Source organism: Oryzias latipes, chromosome 17 (genome assembly GCF_053564925.1).
Source record: "Oryzias latipes strain Hd-rR chromosome 17, Olatipes_Hd-rR_3.1".
Classification (NCBI taxonomy): Eukaryota; Metazoa; Chordata; class Actinopteri; order Beloniformes; family Adrianichthyidae; genus Oryzias; species Oryzias latipes.
Window position 1 is genome coordinate 14,705,649 of NC_136253.1, and position 23,243 is coordinate 14,728,891.

A 23,243-nucleotide genomic window follows, 5' to 3' on the forward strand; every position below is an offset into this window, starting at 1 on the left:
TTCTTCTAAGCGGGAAATTAAGGAAGCCAGTCAGTTCCTGTTTGGTTTTGGTGCGCACTCAGTTAGTTCTCACGGTGGTTTTCCGAAGGACGACACCGATGGAAATCTTCAAAAAGCACTAGGTCCGACTTCCAAAGAGTTGGTATGTATGTAACTCTAAATGATAAACTATAAAAGAAACTTCTACATCTCTATGTTTGAAAAAAATGTTAGCTTTGAATCTTTTTTTAAAATAAACTTCATTGCACATAATGCCATTCTAAAGAAATTCACATCAGGGATGCAGAATAGGAGAACAGTTGCAAATATCAAATATATATATATATATATATATATATATATATATATATATATATATATATATATATATATATATGTGTGTATATATATATATATATATATATACATACATATATATATATATATATATATATATATATATATATATATATACATATAAACAAGATTAGAAATAAGCCAGGGGGTTATGTTTTACAACAAAATATTGAATCTTTCAAAGTGACACTCGGACAAGGTTTTGATTGCTTTTTGCTTCTCAGAATTACGAATACTAGTAATATTCCAATTGAACTCAAATTGAAAGAATACCACGAAACAAGGTTTTTTCGACCAGATAATTTACATTTGTATATATCAAATTTGGCTAAAATGAGCAAAAGGTTTTAAAGTAAATCAGAGTCCTTTTGTTAATTCTTTGATATAAGACACCTAACTAGACATCTTTCCAGAATAAAAGGAAACGAGCATCAATTTTGTCATGAATTAAATCACAAATCTTCTGCCAAAACACATGAACTTGAGAAAAGATGAGTGACTGTTTCAGGGAAATTGCAGTAAAAACTACAAAGTGTATCTATGTTTAATCTAAATCTATTTTGAATGAAATGTTTCGCTGGGTAAATTCCGTGGATAATCTTAAAATTATTTCTTTTACATGTCATCAAGAATTTTATTGGGTGTTTGCCAAACCTCCTTCCATGCAATATCTTCCACAAACATCAAATAAGACATCATCTGAGGTTTGAAATAATGTTTGTTTGAAATTATGTTCTAATGGATTTATTGTTTTTCCTGGGATAGCTTGACAAACATATTTTCCCAACAGGAGAAGTAATGGGAGAGAGCAGAAAAGGTTATAGCATATTCTAAAGGGGGAACGGGGATGGTACATTTTGGAAGAAATTTCTCATATGTTAAAAGTAAGCCCTAGTTGTTGAATAATTGATACACAAAACGTATCTTATTTTTGAAATGTTCTATGAAAAGTGACTTGTGTTTAGCGGTAAAATGCAGATAATTTAAGGTGGGATTTTATAAACATAATTACACATGAGGAAGAAATCAATGCCACCAATCTTAGATAAAATATGAAGAGTTAGAGTATTCCAAATGGAGCTGGAATTTCTGAAAAGTTTTTTTCAACCAATTACTTTTAAATGACTAGTTTAATGTATAAAAATCAAGAAAAATTAAGGCCACCTTTGTCATAGGAGTTAATGAGAATATTTTTCTTTAAGTAATGGCTTCTGGTTTTCCATATGAAATTAAAAAGCATATTGTCAATTTCTTTGAACACTTTATCATCAGTGTGTAAAGCCAAAGCTACGTATGTAAGACAGGAAATACCTTCTGCTTTGCAAGCCTGGAATTAAATAGCATCCATGTCACATGACCATTTTTAAAGAGCATTTCTGAGCATGAAAAATGCGGTGATGATCAGTTTAAATTGAGTTTAAAAACAGATGTGCAAACAATGTACTGTACCAAAAATTAGGGTTTGTTGTAATGTTTTTGTTTTAGCTTAAGGACTTGATTATGATTTTTTCACTTGATTTTTTTTCCTCACGCATTTATTCATTCATCATTCAATTTGCAGCTTCTTCACCTCTAGAACATTTTTTTTCTAAATCAAAGTCCTCCTTTAGCATCAGTCCTACTTAATTTCTCTTTCCATCCATGATAAAACAGGTTGTTGAACCCGTTTCCAATCTATATGCATTTGTCTCTTTACATCATTTTCTAACACAGAATATCCACCTTTCTCTAGTGTTTCCATGTCAAAATCCCACCATTCTAAGTTCTTATTCTAAATCTCACATTCCTATCCTTCTGTTCTTCTCTCTGTAAACACAGCGTCCTTCTTCCCCTTGTTTTGACTAACAGTAGTCTAATTCCTACCAGCCTCTTTCTGGGTGGGAACACCCCTGGTGGTGGTCTTTCTTAACCAGTGCCAACTGTGCTGGTATGAAAGTTCTGTTTGGTGATTTGCATGATTGATTTGGCTTTAGTTCTGTGTCAGATGGAATTACCGGCTCGACCGTCTGCATTTATCCAGACTTTGGACCCTCACACAAACCCACTGGATTCATTAGTAGTTTTGCTTTTTGGAAAAAAGAAGAATCAAAGTTGGAAACTTCCTTGACAGTCAAATTGTGTGATCAGGCTAATGTACTGGCACATCAATTTTCCATAAAGCTATGAAAAGAGTCCTGTTTAAGCATGCTGTACTCCAGAGCTGACCTTTCGATAAGTTACCCCTGGTCTTGGATGAAAAGGCTGCTGGTTGGTTTAAAAGATACCTTTAAGGTACTGTTAAAAAAACGAAAATGCACGAGTGATGTAGAGCTGTGACGGTGTCGGATTTTTGATCACCGCGGTGATGAACCAGCAGGGGGCGCGGTTTCACGGTTAACCACACCCCTTCCCCCCAAACACAAAATCCCCCGGCTGCGGCGTCACAAATGAATGTAATTACAACGCAGTATTCTTTATTAACAAATAACAGTAACAACTAACTACTAACTATCTAACAAATGAACTAACTATGTAGGTTGTAGAATGACTGTGTGTGTGTGTCAGCGTGCTGCGTGTGTAGAAGGAAGGAGCGCACACATGTGTGTTGGGGTGTGAAGGAATTTATATTTTTTGGTAAATTCATTAGGGTTTGCAGTCTTAAATTTTATTACATTGAAGATAAGTCATTTGCTGAAGTGTGTGCTTTTACATCCTTAAAACCTCGAAGAAGCTTCTTTAAGTTGTGAGAGGTTTCAGGAATGCAGCTCCAACCTCCAACCCCCTTCAGGAGAAAACAGTCTTTGATCTTCTAAGACCATCTGGAAGCCTTAACTGTAGATCTGACATGGACCAGAATTAAATTGTCTCCAGGATTCAATTCAATTAATGGGAACCCCCTGGAGGTGTCAACTCACATGAGAAGGACAAAGAGTTGGGACTGATTGCCTGCGGAGAAGGATCCGGGCGACGGTGCTGGACCCCCATGGGGACACAGTTGGTGGTCGGACAGATGTCCGTCTTTGAAATAACCCCCCTGGACGTTTGAAGCAGGAAGCTAGGACCAAATGCTGTAACTCCTAACATGGGCTGAAGGAAGTAGGCGGGCTCCTCTGTCAGCCAATCTCCAGCGACCAGAGGCGGAGATTCGGCGGCCATCTTGCTCCCGGGGGAGGATGTTCTGACCACATGCTTAAAAGTCTGAACTCAAGGAATTTTCCTGTGTCTCCAGACAAGCTGCATGTGAATTCGGAATGTAACCTCTTGCGTATTGCAGGCCTTGGTTTTGGACACCCAGATCGATCTGTTTTTAGAAATATTGTTAGGGAATAAATTTGTTAAACTTAATCCGGCCGAATCCCGTGGTTTTCTTCTTCTCGACTTTATTGAACATGCAACAAGGAAAGTAATCTCAAAGCGACAGATTATATTTTCCAACAGGTGCGTGTTGATTATTCTGCAGCTGCAGCTCTCCAGCTGCATGCGAGGTTTCAGCTGTGCTCTCTGGTACAGACATATTCTCAGAATATTATATATTGCCCAGTACTAAATGAGACTGCAGACACTTTGTCACTTTTCTGGTAGCCATGAAGTCGGACACCCATGAAGAACACGGGGCAGGAGGCTCCGCCTTTATTTATACAGACACGTAACTTTGTGCTGCACAAAATAGTTCCCGGGTTTGAGTGAATGAGAATAGTAATAACCCCCCCCCCACACACACACACACACACACAAAAACCTCTGCGGGCGGCCGTGTCGCGCACTCAAGAACGCACACAGCTTGTAACGGAAATGAATACAATAGAAATTAATTAGAATGCAGTAAATTTGTCGTATTTCCTCGCGCAGCGCAAGAGGTGAGAGGTGTAGGCAGGGAATAAAGGAGAACACTAATAAAAGGTTTCCCCCCAGAAACCCTTATCACCAAAGATGATGTGTTTAATGTGTTTATTATAATTCCAATCACGCACCAAATGCAGAACTTTAAAAAAAAAATGTTAAAAAAAACTTGTGGTGTTGCCGTTATTGTCACACCCCTAGTGATGATGTGCCCACACTTAGGATTTACATGTAAAGTTTTATGACATGCTTAACATACTTTCAGAATTCTCTTTCAATGATGTTAATGAGTCTATGTAATAGATATGTTTGATTCATTTTCTAAAAGAAAAGTGTCTTTGTCTGGGAGATTTTTGCCTACAGACGATCACCAGCGACTTGTATGTGAGGAAGATGAGGATGAATGGCAGCTTTTTAAACAGGGGAGAAACGCCAGTTTGGGCCAAGCAGAACCAGAACCTTCACAGATCAAAGAAGAACCAGAAATAATGTGCAGTAAGCAGAAGAGAGAGCGTCTGGTCTTCAATCAGGAGACTGGTGTGAAGGTGGAGTTGAAAGTGAAATGTAAAGTAAAATGCAAAGTCTGTTAGATTTTCAAATTTGAGTTCAAAGAATTGTTGATTTTTTTTTTGTTTTTAGCATTATCTGAGGAAGATCATCAAGATTCCTGTAGTGAAGCTGCACAGACTGGGTATGTAGACTTTAACTCTTCTGACAAATAATGTTTTTTTTATGAAACAAATTGTAAATGGCATGTATTTGTATAGCACTTTTCTACCTTCAGAGTAGCCAAAGACTCTCACACACTGACGGTGGCTGCTGTTTAGCTACACAACCAGGCCTCTGGGAGCAACGTGGTAAATCAGGAGAAGCAGGTCAAAGTTCATCTGAGTGCACATGTCTGTAGGAACAAACTTGAGTCTGAAAGTTGCTACTGATCAATGATAGAAAAATAAGTTTTCATATGAACATATAAGTGTGAACACAGTATAAATTTAAAGAGATTAAAATCATTATTTCAGATTAAACAGACATAGTTAAAAATTTAAAAATATAAACCATTGGTTAATATTGCTGAAACTTTTTTGATAGTACAGTCGTGGCCAAATGTTTTGAGAACAATATAATTTGCATATACTCCAGAATTTTATGAAGAGGGGTCAGATGAATTGCATAGTCCTTCTTTAGACAGATAGACGTGCAAGGCGGAAATCAAACCTGCAATCTTACGGTCGACCCCCCCTACCGCTGCACCATGGCCGCCCCGAGGCGGCAGACTTGACATGTTAAAAGGAGGGTGATGCTTGAAATCATCGTTCTTCCATTGTTATCCATGGTGACCTGCAAAGAAAAATGTGCAGCCATCATTGCATTGCATAAAAATGGCTTCACAGGCAAAGATATTGTGGCTCCTAAGAACGCACCTAACAATTTATAGGGTCATCAAGAAATTAAAGGAAAGAGGTTCAGTTCTTGTGAAGAAGGCTTCAGGGTGTCTAAGAAAGTCCAGCAAGTGCATCTCCTATAGAGGATTCAGCTGCGATCGGAGTGCAGAGCTTGCTCAGGAATGGCAGCAGGCAGGTGCGGGCGCATCTGCAATGGTCTCAGCATCCTGAGACCATTCATGTGTGGGGTTGCTTCTCATCCAAGGGAGTGGGCTCACTCACAATTTTGCCCCAAAACCTAGCCATGAATAAAGAATGCTACCAAGACACCCTCCAACAGCAACTTCTTCCAACAATCCCACAACTTTTTGGTGACCAACAATACATTTTCCAGCACGATGGAGTACCGTGCCATTAGGGAAAAGTGATAACTAAGTGGCTCGGGGGACCAAGACAATGAAATTTTGGGTCCATGGCCTGGAAAGTCCCCAGATCTTAATCCCATTGAGAACTTGTGGTCAATCCTTCAGAAGCAGGTGGACAAACAAAAACCTAATTCTGACAAACTCCTAGAAGTGATTGTGAAAGAATGGGTTGCTTTGAGTCAGGAATTGGCCTAGAAGTTGATTGAGAGTCGAATTGCAGAGGTCCTGAAAAAGAAGGGCCAACACTGCAAAAACGGACTCTTTGCATAAATTACATGTAATTGTCGATGAACGCCTTTGAAACGTATAAAGTGCTTGTAATTATATTTCAGTACATCACAGAAACAAAGATCTAAAAGCAGTTTAGCAGCAAACTTTGTGAAAACTAATATTTGTGTCATTCTTAAAACTTTTGGCCATGACTGTATGTCATAGTCTTTTGAACCATTGCTTACATGTCCCTGAACACATCATCACACTTTAACAGACTTAAATGTGTCAGATGTGTTATGACATCCTGGCAGCTTTCCTTTCTCTCTCTATTTGCACACACCAGCAAAATTAAGCTACATGCTAACATTTGCTGAAAGTTTTCTGCAAATGGCTTTTAAAGAAGACATCCCCCACAAAAGAGAACACATGTTCAGTTAAGAGAAAATGAGTTAGGTAAAATGTCAGAGCTCACAGCTCAGTAATATAAAGATATCTCCCTGTTGGGAAAAGCAGGATTTTTGCGAAACAACAGACCTGGCTAACACATACATCCACTTTTTCCACTATGCTAGTGGTGATTGGTAAAAACAATCATCTTATATTCCTTATATATGCACATCCATCTTTGTTAAAGTTTGGATGTTGTATGTTTTCATGAGAGAAACGCAGAAACGCTGTTGAGGCCACCTCTGGGATGATGTCATGAAATGGGCGGCACCCACAATGAGCGAAAGGTGGTGCCTCAGAGATCAAGTCGTCTTACTTCTGGGTTGGAAAATGAGCTGCGAACATAACTAATATTTCATTAAGAGATTATTAAGTGTGCCAAAAGTGATTATATTATCATGTATATGGATTAAGTTTACTCTAAATAGCTCAAGAAAAGCACAATTTAGACATTTTAAAGAACAGGATTACATAAACAATAAAAAGTTTGGGTGCAAAAAACCCACAGAAGCTTATGAGCAGCACTAACATTCTGTCACTGTAAAAACCAATAAAAGTCTTCTTTGGGTGATTTCCCTCAACAAAATGTGAAGAAGTGAACTCTATCAGTTTGTCTTTGTCTGTTTTTTTTCTAATATAACTGTTTTTCTGTGGTTTCTGTCCCCAGATGTTCGACAGCAACGTGTCTGTGAGGAAGATGAGGATGAAAAGCAGCTCCATAAGCAGGAGAGTCACTCCAGACTGGACCAAGCAGAACCAGAACCTCCACATATCATAGAGGAACCTGAGAAAAGAGAAAAGAAGTGCAGTGATCAAAAGGGAGAGCAGCTGGTCCACAATCAAAATGATCCTTATGTGAAGGTGCAGTTCAAGTCTAAATTAGAAGAAACATGCACAGTGTGTAAACATTTAAAGTTGGAGTTAAAGGAACTGTTGCATCAACGCCACCATCTAAAAAACTTCAACAGGATTCCTGTAGTAAAGCTGCAAAGAATAGGTATGTAAATCTGTTCTCACAAAGAGTTATATCATTATTAAGACAGAAATTGTAATTGAAATGTACTTGTTTACTGCTTCTCTACCTTTAAAATGCCCAAAGACATTCACTCATCAATGGTGGTTGCTTTTTACCCGCACTAACCAGGCCACTGGGAACAAACTGGTTCCGGGTACTCGGTACAGTGATGATGAAAGGTTGCCAAATGTGTGTTTACAAACTATTGGACCTATTTCCCTCCTTAAACAATTTCCGAAATTCTTAGAGAATGGTGTTCATCTTTGCTATTTCTTGTTTCACAACAACCTGTCCTACTCTGCAGTCCCTAATATTGTCCTTATTTGTCAGTCCTTGAAAGTTCTAGTTGCATCTAATTATCACATTTGTGGAACCTGTCAACCCTTTTCTATTCCTGTTCCTGATCACTGTTACCTGCTTCACATCCTTCCATCTTTGTTTCTCTGTCTTGCCATTCTGTGCAGATCCACCTCTCCTTCATTTGTGTCCAAGTTCTCATTCAAATTCTCATTTGTCTTTCAATTCTATTCAATTCCATTTTATTTGTATAGCCCAAATTCACAACAACAGTCGTCTCGATGGGTTTCGTATCAGTAATTGAAAAAGTTAAACTTACAATCAAAAGGATCATGAATACATAGAATTCAATAGGAAAATACTAAATTGAACTAACAAATTGACTTTGCAGTAAGGAAAAACTCCTAAAAAAAACAGATTCCGGAAGAAACATCAGGGGTGCCCACATGAAGGAGGGATCCTCCCCCAGGACGGACAGGCGATTCACCAGAACTCATAGAGAAGAATTAACTTAAAAAATGCTACAACTACATATTTAAAGTCCAGCAGACGAGCTTCATCCAGCCGAAGTTGGGGGGACAGTCGGGGGCGAGATTCGAGCCAGAGGCAGGATCCACAGACAGGTGTAGGAGCAGTAGTAGAGGCGAGCCAGAGACGAGGTACACGGTCAGGTACAGGAGCACGGATGAGCCAACTGGAATCTGGAAGCACTCCCACTCCCCAGGAGGGGAGAGGGAATGAGGGACAATACATAAATCACACTGCACCAAACAGAGGCATGGAGAACTAAATGATAAATAATGATCAAGAAAAGAGAAGAGAGGAAGGGTAGAAGTAGATGAGAAAAGAGGACAGAACCCCAGAGCACCATAGTTACCCCAGCTTCAACCTCTAGCAGCCTTTTAAAACAAATTGTTATTAAGTTTAATTTAAACACACTAACATTAAGTTAAATGATCTCTGAATACTGACTAGTCTGATAATAAGCCTGTCCAAAGAGGAATGTTTTCAGTCTGACTTTCAATGTAGAAACTGAGTCGGCCTCTCTTACATGAGCTGGTAGTTTATTCCATAAAACTGGGGCTTGGTGGCTAAACGCTCTACCTCCAACCGTACTTTTACTAATTCTAGGAACCACAAGCAGTCCTCCATTTTGCGAGCGAAGTGTTCTGTTTGGGTGATAAGGGACTATGAAGTCTTTGATACAGGACGGGGCCATTCCATGTAAGGCCTTATAGGTAACCAGGAGGATTTTGAACTTGATTCTAGAATCCTCTGGGAGCCAATGGAGCGAAACTAACACAGGAGTGATGTGATCTCTTCTGCTAGTTCCTGCGAACAATCTAGCTGCTGCGTTCTGAACAAGCTGGAGACTTCTTAAGGAACTCTTAGGACACGCTGCTAACAAGGAGTTGCAGTAATCCAGCCTCGACGTAACAAATGCATGGATGAGTTTTTCAGCATCACTCTTAGAAAGTATATTTCTGATCTTAGCAATATTCCGCAGGTGAAAAAAGGCAGTTCTGCACGCCTGAGATATGTGAGCCTTAAATGATAAATCCTGGTCAAGTAAAACCCCAAGGTTTCTAACTGTGGAATTGGGGGCTATAATTATGCCATCTAGGGAGACTATCTGAGCAGACAGACCATCTCTGAGTTTTTTAGGACCTAGTATAATGACCTCAGTTTTTTTTTGGGTTCAAGAGGAGGTAATTAATTGTCATCCAGGTCTTGATGTCTCTGATGCAGGCATTCAGTTTCTCTATCTTGTCATTCTGGTCAGGTTTAATAGATAAATACAACTGCGTATCGTCTGCATAACAATGAAAATTAATGCTGTGTTTCCTGATTATGTTTCCTAGGGGTAGCATATAAAGCATAAACAGGATGGGTCCTAAAACTGAGCCCTGTGGGACTCCGTAGTTGACTCGAGTGCACTGAGAGGAATGTCCTGCATTTACATTAATGAACTTATACCTATCGGATAAAGAGGATTTAAACCACTGGAGGGTCAGATCCTCTGATCCTTATGTCATGCTCTAATCTTTGAAGTAAAATACTGTGGCCAATAGTGTCAAAGGCTGCACTGAGGTATAACAGGACCAGAATAGAAAGTTGTCCCTTTTCCGAGGCCAATAACAAGTCATTAGAGACTCTAACTAGTGCAGTTTCTGTGCTGTGGTGAGGTCTAAACCCCGACTGAAAGTCTTCAAAGTGGCTGTTGTCCTGTAGGTGGCAGTAAAGCTGCCTAACTACAACTCTTTCTTGGATTTTAGAAATAAAGGGGAGGTTTGATATTGGTCTAAAGTTGGCGAAGTTGCTAGGATCTAAACTGGGCTTTTTCAGAAGAGGTTTAATTTAAAATTTAATTTAAAAGCATCATTTAAAGTGTCAATTAAAAGACTGTGGCACGTAACCCGTTTCCAGAGAGGCATTTATCATTGTTAATATGGGATCATTAATTAGGGGAAAGGTTTCTTTAAAAGTCTAGTGGGAATTGGGTCTAACAGACAAGTTGAGGATTTGGAGGACGTAATAATTGATGCTATTTCCGCTTGATCCACAGCAGTGAAGCCTAATGTTACAGAGGTTTCTATGGATGCCTCCACTTCTACCGCTTCAGCCTGCTCTGGGCTGATAGAAGGAATAACTTGATTCAACTTATGAGATTTTACTATTGAAAAATGTAAGAAAATCATCAGAGCTGAGAGAAACAGGAACTTGTGGTTCTAATGAGCTCTGACTGCGCGTTAATTTAGCAATAGTGCTAAAAAGAAATCTTGGATTATTTCCATTCTCTGATATTAAGGTTAGAATAGTACTGGGTTCTAGCTCTACGCAGAGCTTTTTTATAATTTAATAGGCTATGTTTCCAGACATCCAGAGACTGCTCTGAACTGGAGTTGCGCCATTCTCTTTCCAACTTACGAGTTTCTTGTTTAAGAGAACGAGTTTCAGCGTTAAACCACAGTGCTACTCAGTGTTGTCTGATGAACTTAGGTTTCTGGGGTGCAACAACACCGAATGGACTCCCGAGGGCTTGTAAGGCATCATTAACAAATTGGTAATTTATACAAAGACTGATGCTATGGGAGCTGGACTCAGAGTATTTTCTCAGAATGTTACTAAGTATTGGTTGAACTGTGAGTTTAAACTCACAGTTCGGTCAGATAAGGTTCTTCTAAGTTGTTGCTGATTCACTGGGACAGTAGCATGTTCTAATGTAAACTGGAAGGTAATCAAAAAGTGATCAGAAATGATGGGGTTAAGAGGAAGGACACTCAGCTGGCCAATCTCTATACCATGGGTTAGAACAATGTCCAGGGTGTACTTATGACAGTGAGTGGGTTCATTTACATTTTGGGTGAAACCAAAAACATCACTCTTTCTTTTTACATTAAATGTGCATTTTTACATGGTTTTAAATTATTGTTCTAAATTGTTCATTTTTAAAAGTGTGTGTTTTTACTGAAAAACCTTTTTCGTGTTTCAGTATTTCAGTAGTTTCTGTTTTATTTGTAATTAAATATTGTGAACATTTTATATCATTTCTGTTTGTGAAGAAGTGAACTCCATCAGTTTGTCTTTTTGTTTTTTTCTAATATAACTTTGTTTTTCTGTGGTTTCTGTCCCCAGATGTTCAACAGCAACATCTCTGTGAGGAAGATGAGGATGAAAAGCAGCTCCATAAGCAGGAGAGTCACTCCAGACTGGACCAAGCAGAACCAGAACCTCCACATATCAAAGAGGAACCTGAGGAAAGAGAAAAGATGTGCATTGATCATAAGGGAGAGCAGCTGGTCCACAATCAAAATGATCCTTATGTGAAGGTGCAGTTCAAGTCTCAATTAAAAGAAACGTGCACAGTGTGTAAACATTTAAAGTTGGAGTTAAAGGAACTGTGCATTAATCAAGAGGAAGAGTCCCTTTTCCTGAATTTCGAGACTGACGTGAAGGTTGATTTAAAGATGGAGTTGAAGGAACTGTTGGATAAACACCATCATCTGAGAATCTTCACCAGGATTCCTGTAGTAAAGCTGCAAAGAATAGGTATGTAAATCTATTCTGACAATGAAGGATTTCATTATTAAGACAGAAATTGTAATTGAAATGTACTTGTTTACTGCTTCTCTACCTTTAAATTGCCCAAAGACATTCACTCATCAATGGCGGTTGCTTTTCACCCGCACTAACCAGGCCACTGGGAACAAACTGGTTCCAGGTTGAAGCCTGTGGTGACCGAAGAAGTGAATTCCATCAGTTTGTCTTTTTGTTTATTTCTAATATAACTTTGTTTTTCTGTGGTTTCTGTCCCCAGATGTTCAACAGCAACATCTCTGTGAGAAGGATGAGGATGAAGGGCAGCTCCATAAGCAGGAGTGTCACTCCAGACTGGACCAAGCAGAACCAGAACCTCCACATATCAAAGAGGAACCTGAGGAAAGAGAAAATATGTGCATTGATCATAAGGGAGAGCAGCTGGTCCACAATCAAAATGATCCTTATGTGAAGGTGCAGTTCAAGTCTAAATTAGAAGAAACATGCACTGTGTGTAAACATTTAAAGTTGGAGTTAAAGGAACTGTGCATTAATCAAGAGGAAGAGTCCCTTTTCCTGAATCACGAGACTGACGTGAAGGTTGATTTAAAGTTGGAGATGAAGGAACTGTTGGATAAACACCATCATTTGAGAATGTTCACCAGGATTCCTGTTGTAAAGCTGCAAAGAAAAGGTATGTAAATCTATTCTGACAAAATTGTTATATATTATTAAGAAAGAAATATAATTATTCTAATATTATATAAGAAGAAGAAAAATTATTCAGCCCCCTTAAGTTAACACTTTGTGGCGCCACCTTTTGCTGTGATTACAGCTGTAAGTCTCTTGGGGTATGTCTCTACCAGTTTTGCCCATTCCTCCTTGCAGAACAGCTCCAGCTCAGTGAGGTTGGATGGAGAGCAGTTGTAAATAGCAGTTTTCAGTTCTTTCCACAGATTCTCGATTGGATTCAGGTCTGGACTTTGACTTGGCCATTCTAACACCTGGATATGTTTATTTGTGAACTATTCCATTGTAGATTTTGCTTTATGTTTTGGATCATTGTCTTGTTGGAAGAGAAATCTCTGTCCCAGTCTCAGGTGTTCTGCAGACTCCATCAGGTTTTCTTCCAGAATGGTCCTATTTTTGGCTCCATCCATCTTCCCATCAATTCTAACCATCCTCCCTGACCCTGCTGAAGAAAAACCATGATGCTGCCACTATCATGTTTGACAGTGGTGATGGCGTGTTCAGGATGATGAGCTGTGTTGCTTTCAGGCCAAACATAACGTTTGGCATTGCTGCCAAAAAGTTCCATTTTGGTTTCATCTGACCAGAGCACCTTCTTCCACATGTTTGTTGTGTCTCCCAGGTGTCTTGTGGCAAACATTAAACAACACTTTTATGGATATCTTTAAGAAATGGCTTTCTTCTTGCCACTCTTCCATAAAGGCCATATTTGTGCAGTTTACGACTGATTGGTGTGCGATGGACAGACTCTCCCACCTCAGCTGTAGATCTCTGCAGTTCATCCAGAGGGATCATGGGCCTCTTGGCTGCAGCTCTGATCTGTCTTCTCCATGTTTGAGTTAAAGGTTTAGACGGACAGCCGGGTCTTTGTAGATTTGCAGTGGTCTGATACTCCTTCCATTTCCCTATCCTCGCTTGCACAGTGCTCCTAGGGATGTTTAAAGTTTGGGGAAACTTTTTGTATCCAAATCCGCCTCTAAACTTCTCCACAACAATATCTCGGACCTGCCTGGTGTGTTCCTCGTTCTTCATGATGCCCTCTGCGCTTTGAACGACCTCTGAGACTATCACAGAGCCGGTGAATTCATACGGAGACTTGATTACACACAGGTGGACTCTGTTTCTCATCATTAGTCATTTAGGTCAACATCGACTCATTCAGAGATCCTCACTGAACATAAGGAGGGAGTTTGCTGCGCTGAAAGTAAAGAGGCTGAATAATTTTGCACGCCCAATATTTCAGTTTTTTATTTGTTAAACAAGTTTGAAATATCCAATATATTTCGTTCTACCTCATGATTTTTGATGGTCCATTCACTGCACGTTCTTCCCTCAGAGACATCATAGAACCCACTATTGTCCCCCAATTCCACCAGAACACCCCCAACTTTCTGTTAGAATTGTCACAGCTGGACTCCAGGAAGTAGGAGTGCGTCGTGCTTTGACAACCTAAAGTCCCTATAGCATGTCTGGGACCAAATAAAGCAGACTGGATGATCATACCCCACCCCCACATTACCTGGCAGAACTGCATGTTGCACTTGAGGAAGAGTGGAAGGCATTGTCTCAGAACAACATCATGAGGTTATGAGGGGCATGAGACGTCACAGTCATGCCGTCATAATGGTAAAAGGTAGAAATACCTGCTGTTGACATGGTCAAATTTTTGTAATTTGAGGGCTGTTTTTATAATTATTATCGTTTTGGGGTAATACATGTTAAACTAATGCAAATGGTGTTTTCCTCTTATTCATTATTGGTATGATCAAAGGAAACGTTTACGTATTTCATCCACATTCAGACCAAATAGGAGAAGCACTCATGTAAACAACAATATCTCTAACTTAATGTTGGCAGTGTGAATAAACTCTGTACAAAAGCTATAATACCAATAAAATAGCATAATAGTATAATAATAATAGCATAGTATAATTTATCTTTGTGAAGCAGTGAACTCCCATCAGTTTGTCTTTGTCGTTTATTTTTCTGTGGTTTCTTCTCCCAGATGTTCGAAAGCAACATGTTTGTGAAGAAAGAAACCAGGAGAGAAACTCCAGTCTGGACCAAACAGAACCAGAACCTCCAAAGATCACAGAGGAACCAAAGGAAAAGAGTTTTAATCAGGAGGGAGAGCAGCTGCTCCTGAATCAGGAGGCTGATGTGAATGTGGAGATGAAGTCTGATTTGTTGGATCATCAACAACACCTGAGGGACATCACTAGGCTTCCTGTAATGACGCTGCAACGAAAAGGTATGTAAACTTTTAACAGTTGTGACAAAAATGTTTTTTTAATCTTAATAAAGTAAAAGAGAACTATAGATTTCTGCTGCTGTCAGTGACTCTGTACTTGTTCTTGAGTGTGGAGGAGTTGTCTAATCCCATAAACTTGACATGCATGAGCATATTGGATTGAACTGGATTGCTGCATTGACCAGGGTATATCCAATACATTTCGTTCCACCTCATGACTATGTCCCACTTGTTGATTTTTCACAAAAAATTAGTTTTATATCTTTATGTTTGCAGCCTGAAATGTGACAAATAGTTGAAAAGTTCATGGGGGCCTAATACTTTCACAAGGCACTGTATTTTTTATAGAAGAGACTCATCAAAAACAACCTTCTTTGCTGGAGAAGTTCCCATCATCCTGCCTGACCAATCACCTGCCTATCGGCCCCTCTAAGCACGTTTAAAAATAGATAAAAGTTCTGAGTGTGATTTCAAAATGTGTCTGTGTTCGATAAAAACAGACGTCCTGAGTTGTGTATTAGGTGACTAATATTTGTGACTTTTTTTTTTAAACAAAACTACTACCCATCTCATGTGAAATAGTAATATTTATTTACTCTTATTTATTTCACGCGATCATATTATTTTTCTTAATTGTGCCCGTTGCCTTTTTAATTTTATTATACAATATTTTTGCTGATGTGGAAAACAAATTCTTCAAAGCAAGGGTCAATGGACGATAACTACTGCCACTTTAATTTCAGGATTTGTCACCTAGTTATAAATAAAAATGTAATTTCTTTTTTACAGCACTCTAGGCAAACATTCTGCAGTTGAAATTCTTTTTTTTTAATATTTAGCTTTTAACAATTGATTTGTTGAGACTAATACTATTGTGTTTTAAATCTTATTAATCCTGTATTTTACTTTCATTTTTGAAGAATTTGAACTAAATGAAGGTAAGTTTACATAGTGGGACAGTGTTTTACCACTAGATGACAGTACAATTTCATCATAAAATTTTCATCCTAGAGTAGAAGAAATTGAATAAGCGAAAGTAAAACGGAAGTTCAACCAAAGAGCTACAGGTGATAGATTTCTATGAAAACTAGTCAAAATAAACAAATTTCAACATACAAGAAAGATAGGAATGTAAAGATATAAGGCGGCTGTTGGTCAATGCTTATATTGCAGTAATTCCTTCTGTCTGGTGTCCTGATTGTAAAAAATGTAAACCCTCATTATTTTCCCTTATACAATAAAGCGTATTTGCAAAGGTTCTCTTTAAAATTCTTCCCCTGGCAGAAGTCAAAAGTCAAATTTTTCAAGGCTGTGAAATAGATTTCAAGCTATGTAGAAATAATCATAATAGTAAATAAAAATAATAGGGGACAGACAGGTGTAAATCTTTAAATAATCTCTCTAAAGACAGAATCTGTTTGAGGCCAACAGACTTTAAGTCTTCCTTGTAAAATGGCATTGCAGCTACATATTTTTTGAAAGTTCAACTTTAAACATTAGTAATTGTACGAGTCAAGTTTTGGAGCAGAAATCTTATTTTTTAATTTCTACATAATTGTTATTTTCTGTGTGTTTACTCTGGAAGGAGCTTTGGACGATTGGCTTCTCTGTAACCAGGAGGGAAACTCCAGAGTGGACCAAAAAGAACCAGAACCTCCACAGATCAGAGAGGAGCCAGTGGAGCTGTACAGCAACCAGGAGGGAGAGCAGCTGAATCTGGAGACTGTTGTCAACGTGGAGTTCAAATCTGAATGGGAAAAAACATTTCTAGGTGGTGAAATCAAGGCACTGTTGGATCAGCAGTACTCTCCGGGGATCAGGACTCCTGAAACTAAGTCTAACAAATTAGGTACCGGTTTGTAAAATGTAATTCTTTTGGGAAAGAATTTTGTTTTTTTTTCAGTGATGCGAAAACTGGTTACTGAGTTAAAGCACATCTGCCTACCTGAGTGTCTGAATTAAAAGACTGTCTGAAAGTGACCCAATGTTCTCCAACTTCAAATAAAGTCCAAACATGGTCTTTAACATGAGTCTTTTTTTTCAAACAAAGCTCATACATTTTCAATAAATGTGTACGTTATTTTCCTTATAGTTATTTTCTTGGTTATAACAATTAATTAAATAAACGTTATTTAAATGTTTATATTGAAAACATTTTTTGTTGTAAAAAATCGCCCCTGTGCTAAAAAATACCATAGGTCATTTGTTTCTAATATTTTAAAATTGTGACCTTTTTTAATCATTTTTGTTTATTAAGTATTGAACTCTATCAGTTTGTCTTTTTCATTTTTTTTCTGTGGTTTCTGTCTCCAGATTTTCAACAGCTACATGTCTGTGAGGAGGATGAGGATGAATGGCAAAAGATACACTCCAGTCTGGATTGGGCGGAGGAAGCTGATGTAACTATGGAGAACCAATCTGAGTGTGAAGAAACATTTGAAGGTTAGAAAAAACAAGGACCTGCTCGAAATGCACATTTATCTACATTTCCATAAACTTTTCATTAAAGTGGCTGCATGTGCAGAAGCTGGTGTGGCAGTAGCATAGTTCAAATAATGTCCAAACGTGATCTTTTTCTGATGTTTTTGCTTAAAAACTGCACTCTTAATAAAACATTGAATGTACTTTTATTGTAACTTTTATTGATTGTTAGTAGATTTCATGTACCTACTATAAGTTGCTGCGGAGTATAAGTCGCACCAGCCCAAAAATGCATTATAAAGTAGAAAAAAAACACAGATAAGTCGCACTGGACTATAAGTCGCATTTTGACGGGAAATTTATTTGACAGAATCTGAGACCAAGAACTAATAACTTGCACAACCTCATATGACACAATCATAGCAGACTGTTTATCTCATAATTTCACAGTAATTCTTTCTCATACTTATTTATTTATTCCTTTCATGAAGCATCATTGAAAAACTAATACTCTGTTTTCATCCTGTATTTGTAGAATGTAGTCATTTTTATTGCATTTCTGAATTTATGAAACCATTGGTAAATAGAATATTGTGTTTTTAGCCTTCAAGATCTTACTGTAAAAAAAGGTTTGCTGATTCTCTGAGTCACTTAACATCCTCTTAACACTTAACATACCTCATACATCAAATTGACCCAGGAACATCATCTCTGTTCCTCACAAATGAACATAACAGGAGGGCTAACACCGTATTTATTTCAATTTATTTCTAATATAAGTCGCTGCGGAGTATAAGTCGCACCCCTTGCCAAACTATGAAAAAAAGGGCGACTTATAGTCTGGAAAATACGGTAAATGTTTATGCTGAAAAACATTCTGTTTTTATCAACTTTTCCCAATGTTTTTCCACACTAAGCTACGAAAAAACCCTAAAGAAAGATACCCCCAGAGGTGCCCGAGAGGGGGGGGGGATGAGCACCTCACACATACGGATTTCCCGGTACAAGATACTAGCACTGGATTATTGACAATGAGAGCAACCTGCTTTTGCGGCAAGTCCTGTAAGAACTTTAGGGGTCTGAAGATTCACCAGGCCAAGATGGGCTACACGAGGGGTAAGCAAGCAAGCAAGGCAACGCACAGAGACAGTGCTTAGCACTACTTCTGGTAAGGCGGAGGAGGAGCAGGTCCCGGAATCACCCCACAGCGTCCAGAACCTCCAAGCCCTGCATCCTGCACCTAGCAGACCATCTGAACATCGTCGAGTCTTATGGCCTGCTGCAAACAAGGAGACTGAGTGGCGCCAGTTTGATGAGGATGTGGATGCAGCCCTAGAAGCAACGACGAGAGGAGTTCATCAGCGTCTACAGTGGATGCGTACGCTGATTATCAACATTGGTGCGGAGAGGTTATGCATCAAACAACCGAAGGCAAGGCACCCGACTCGCCCAAACCGGAATGAAGCTGAGATTGGCAAGCTAAGGAAAGAGCTGAAGGCCCTAAAGCAACAGTTTATGAACGCAAGAGGGGAGGACAAATCCGCCCTTACTGAGCTCCGGGTCATCTTGAGGAAGAAGCTCATCTCCCTAAGACGTGCTGAGTGTCATAGGAGAAGAGCCAGAGAGAAAGCTCGCAAGCGGACTGCTTTAATAGCAAATCCATTTGGATTTACCAAACAGCTGCTAGGACAGAAGTGCAGTGGAAGTCTTGTGTGCTCAGAGGAGGATATTAGCCAGCACCTTATTGATACTTACAGCGACGAGAGAAGGGAGGGCAATCTCCCACCCTGTAGGGAGCTTATCAGACCACAAGAGCCCTTTATCCATTTTAACACCAAAGAACCCACCATGGCCAAAGTGAGAGAAACAATCAAAGCCGCGCGGGCTGGTGCGGCCCCTGGGCCCAGCAGTTTCTGTCTGCGATTCACCTCAGGCTCAGTAACATCCGCATGGCACCGTGGAGAAAGGCATCATCACGGGTTGTACCATATCCGGGGTGCTGTTTGCCCTTGCGATGAACATGATGGTCAAAGCAGCTGATGCAGAATGTCGGCGTCCACTATCCAGATCAGGCAAACGCCAACCACCAATTCGTGCCTTCATGGATGATTTGACTGTCACATATACATCAGTGGCAGGATGTAGTTGGCTCCTCCAAGGGCTTGAGAGGCTTATGGCTTGGGCAAGAATGGTGTTTCTTCTTTCCCTTTTTGGCTTGTCACCACAGCTAATCATCCTCACATTCGAGGACTAATCGCATGGTAAACTTGGCAATGTTTTACGCCGGATGACTTCCTGACGCAACCCTCTCAATTAATCCGGGTTTGGGACCGGCACACAGAAGTAGAGAAGGGAACAGGGAGCAGCCCGGATTCGAACCCTGGCACGGATGAAAGGCGCCGCAAACCAGCACGAGCTAAACTGGCTCCCTGGGCAAGAATGGTGTTTAAGCCAGCTAAATTAAGATCCCTCGTTCTGAGGAAAGGAAAAGTGGTGGAGAAGTTCCGTTTCTGCTTGGATGGAGTCCTAATTCCCTCAGCGTCAGAACAACCAGTGAAGAGCCTGGGGAAAGTCTTTGACGCTACACTGAAAGATAAGGCAGCGGTAAAGACAACCCACAAGGAGCTAAAAATCTGGCTATCAGTAGTGGATAAGTCAGGTCTTCCAGGAAAGTTCAAAGCATGGATATATCAGTATGGCATTCTACCGAGACTCTTGTGGCCATTACTGATATATGAAGTTCCAATTTCGAGCGTGGAGAGCTTTGAATGTAGCATCACCCAGTTTCTGCGCAGATGGCTGGGTCTGCCAAGGAGTTTAAGGAGTAAAGCTCTTTATTCCTCTTTATTTATTTGTTCCAACAAGCTGCAACTCCCCTTCACAAGCCTGATAGAAGAAGTCAAAGTCACCAGAGCCAGAGAAGTGCTACTATATAGAGACTCAAAGGACACCAGTCTCCTCTGCAGGCATCATGGTGCGAACAGGAAGGAAGTGGCAGGCTCAAGAGGGAGTTGTTCGTGCAGAAGCCAGGCTGAGACACAGTGTCCTGCTGGGCAATGTGGCAGTGGGTAGAGCGGGTCTTGGAAGCCACACAAGACCAAAATTCGACAGAGCCAAAGGGAGGGAGAGACGGCAGTTGGTGCAGGAAGAGATCGGTACAGAGGTGGAAGAAGATCATTACAACAAAGCAGTAGCGATGCACCAGCAAGGTGCTTGGACGAGATGGGAAAATGCATTGACCCGCAAGATCACATGGTCAGAACTGTGGAAGTCAGAACCAGCCAGACTCAAGTTTCTGATCCAGTCGGTCTATGATGTACTTCCAAGCCCATCCAACCTGCATTGTTGGGGATTAGTGGAATCACTGGCTTGCACCTTGTGCCAGGCAATAGGCACCCTGGAGCATGTCATGAGCTGCTGCCCTAAGGCCCTGGGAGAGGGAAGGTATACATGGCGTCATGACCAGTTTTTGAGGGCAGTGGCTGCCACCATCTGCACAGGAATTCAGCAAAGCAAACACCAGCTACCAGAGAAGTACAATATTACTTTTGTCAGGGCAGGAGAGAAACCACAAGCAGAGCGAAAGACCTCAACTGGGCTGCTAGCCTCAGCTCGTGACTGGAGATTACAGGTGGACCTGGGGAGAAAGCTTACATTTCCAGAGCACATTGCAGAGACTTCCCTCAGGCCAGACCTGGTTTTAACATCTGACGCCACAAAGCAAGTGGTGCTGCTGGAACTTACAGTACCCTGGGAAGATCGGATGTGGGAGGCTAACGAGCGGAAGAGGGCCAGATACTTGGAACTGGTGGAGGCCTGTTAGATGAGCGGCTGGAGGGCACATTGTGAGCCATTAGAAGTGGGCTGCAGGGGTTTTCCAGGGCAATCCCAAAAACCAAAACCATCAGTGAGGCAGCAGAAAGAGCGTCTAGGTGGCTGTGGATCAAAAGGGCAGATTTGTGGTTTGGCGCTGCTCGGACACAAGCTGGGGACTGATCACCCCCGGCTGGGTCGCCCAGGTGAGGGTGTATTATGATCTAAGACCTGAAACACCCCAAGACCCTGGGTTCATCACTGAGGATGTTTTCAGCTGCACCAGTTGGTGTATTTAGTTACTTCTCAAGCATTTTAAATTGCCTCTGTGTACAACTACTGTACACATAAAGTTACTATACTGTAACAAAGTTGTTTCTTAACAAATTAAAATGTTTTACCATTTTATATAATTTTTCTGAAGTCGTGAACTTCAGTTTGCCTTTTTTAGTTTTTTAATTTTTTCTGTGGTTTCTGTCCCCAGATGTTCCACAGCAACATGTCTGTGAGGACGATGAGAAATGGCAGGAGAGACACTCCAGTCTGGACCAAGCAGAACCAGAACCTCTACAGATCAAAGAGCAACCAGAGGAACTCTGCAAAAATCAGGAGGGAGAACAACTGTTCCTGAATCAGGGGACTAATGTGACTCTGGAGAACACATCTGAATGTGAGGTTACATTTGAACATTGTGAAATCAAGGAACTGTTTGATCATCAGTACTTCCTGAGGGTCAGGATTCCTGAAAAAAAGTCACACAAACTAGGTATTTAAATTGTAAATTTTTTGAAAACGTTTTTTTTCTTCATCTGGGTGCATTGAGTGTTTAAAGGTTCAGACCTGAGTTTGTAAGTGACCCGGTGTTTTCCAAGTGTAATTTAAAAAAGGTTCAAACAAAAATTGCTTGAATGTGCTTTTATTGTTATTTTATTAATTGTTGGTTGTTTTTATTTAAAGTTTATGCTGAAAAACCTTTTCTGTTTACATTTTTCATTTTCATCTGTGTACAACTTCTACTATACAAATAAAGTTGCCTTTAAAGCAAAGTTGCTTCTTAACAACTTTAAAATTGTGACAATTTTATATCACTTCTTTATGTAAAGTAGTGAACTGCATCAGTTCAAAAAGAACTGTGTTTTTTGTCCCCAGATGTTGAACAGCAACAAGTCTTTGAAGAAGATGAGGAGGAATGTCAGCCCCATAAGCAAAAGAGACACTCCAGTCTGGACCAAGCAGAACCAGAGAAACTGTGTAGTAATCAAGAGGGAAAGAAGCTGCTGCTGAATGAAAAGGAGGCTGAAGTGATATCTGAATATCAAGAAATATTTGAACATTGTGAAATCAAGGAACTGTTAGATCATCAGTACTGCCTGAGGGTCAGGATTCCTGAAACAATTTCAAACAAAACAGGTATGTAAAGTTTAATTGCTTTGGAAATGTTTTATTTCCTGAATGATAAAGAAAACAGAAAAATGATTTCAGGCAGATCTGGGTACAAAAGGGTCTGAAGGAGAAGTCCAAACTTGATCCTTGTTTAAAGCTACACCCAATTATGACTGTGCGTTTATTATTATTTTAATTGTTTTTGTTTTTTTGATAGTGACGAAAAACATTTCCAGTTTCTTAAAAACATTTTACGCTACTCACAAAAAAGTAGGGATGTTGTGGAAAAACTGGATGTCATACATAAAGTGTTTCATTTCACAGATTTTCAGGATAAGGAGGGAATTGTTTTGGGATAATAGGCCAACCTCACTTTGTGTTTTCCACATAATGATCTCACAGTGGGCCTTACTTATGGGGACAAAACCAAAACATTCTAAAAGCAAAAGCTTTCAATGTGGCATTAGTTTCAACTTTCTGTAGGTATAAAGTTAACTTTGCCAGTAAGTCATTCCAAGTTCACCATTCAAACAGCCATGAAGAGATGACGTCGCTCAACAGACGAGCAACTGGCCATAGTGTGTCTTCAGGTTGGTGGTAGGCAGTCAGATGTTGCAGGTGAACTTGATGAGTCTCAAAGTGTCATTTGC

The 23,243-nt window shown here is 39.9% G+C and overlaps 3 protein-coding genes across 9 annotated transcripts in view; 2 read left to right on the top strand and 1 right to left on the bottom strand.

Moving 5' to 3' along the window:
• LOC110013423 (uncharacterized) overlaps positions 1-23,243 on the bottom strand; it is a 401,209-nt gene that overhangs the window by 90,286 nt on the left and 287,680 nt on the right. The gene's annotated exons all lie outside the window — the stretch shown is intronic.
• Positions 1-23,243, top strand: part of LOC105356154 (uncharacterized) — a 183,621-nt gene that overhangs the window by 30,443 nt on the left and 129,935 nt on the right. The gene's annotated exons all lie outside the window — the stretch shown is intronic.
• The window catches only part of LOC105356162 (uncharacterized), a 37,160-nt gene continuing 13,945 nt past the window's right edge, over positions 29-23,243 (top strand). For 2 of the 5 annotated variants that reach the window (XM_023965623.2, XM_023965625.2), the window contains exons 1-10: positions 4,342-4,700; positions 4,795-4,846; positions 7,293-7,622; positions 11,574-11,987; positions 12,256-12,669; positions 14,731-14,976; positions 16,562-16,825; positions 17,290-17,418; positions 21,695-21,976; positions 22,360-22,620. In XM_023965623.2, the coding sequence (XP_023821391.1) occupies positions 4,461-4,700; positions 4,795-4,846; positions 7,293-7,622; positions 11,574-11,987; positions 12,256-12,669; positions 14,731-14,976; positions 16,562-16,825; positions 17,290-17,418; positions 21,695-21,976; positions 22,360-22,620 (2,632 nt within the window). In that variant the 5' untranslated portion in view covers positions 4,342-4,460. Of the gene's footprint in view, positions 143-4,341; positions 4,720-4,794; positions 4,847-7,292; positions 7,623-11,573; positions 11,988-12,255; positions 12,670-14,730; positions 14,977-16,561; positions 16,826-17,289; positions 17,419-21,694; positions 21,977-22,359; positions 22,621-23,243 lie in introns of those variants that run through there. The other 3 variants (XM_020711320.3, XM_023965624.2, XM_078934571.1) reach the window with 3 other exon arrangements.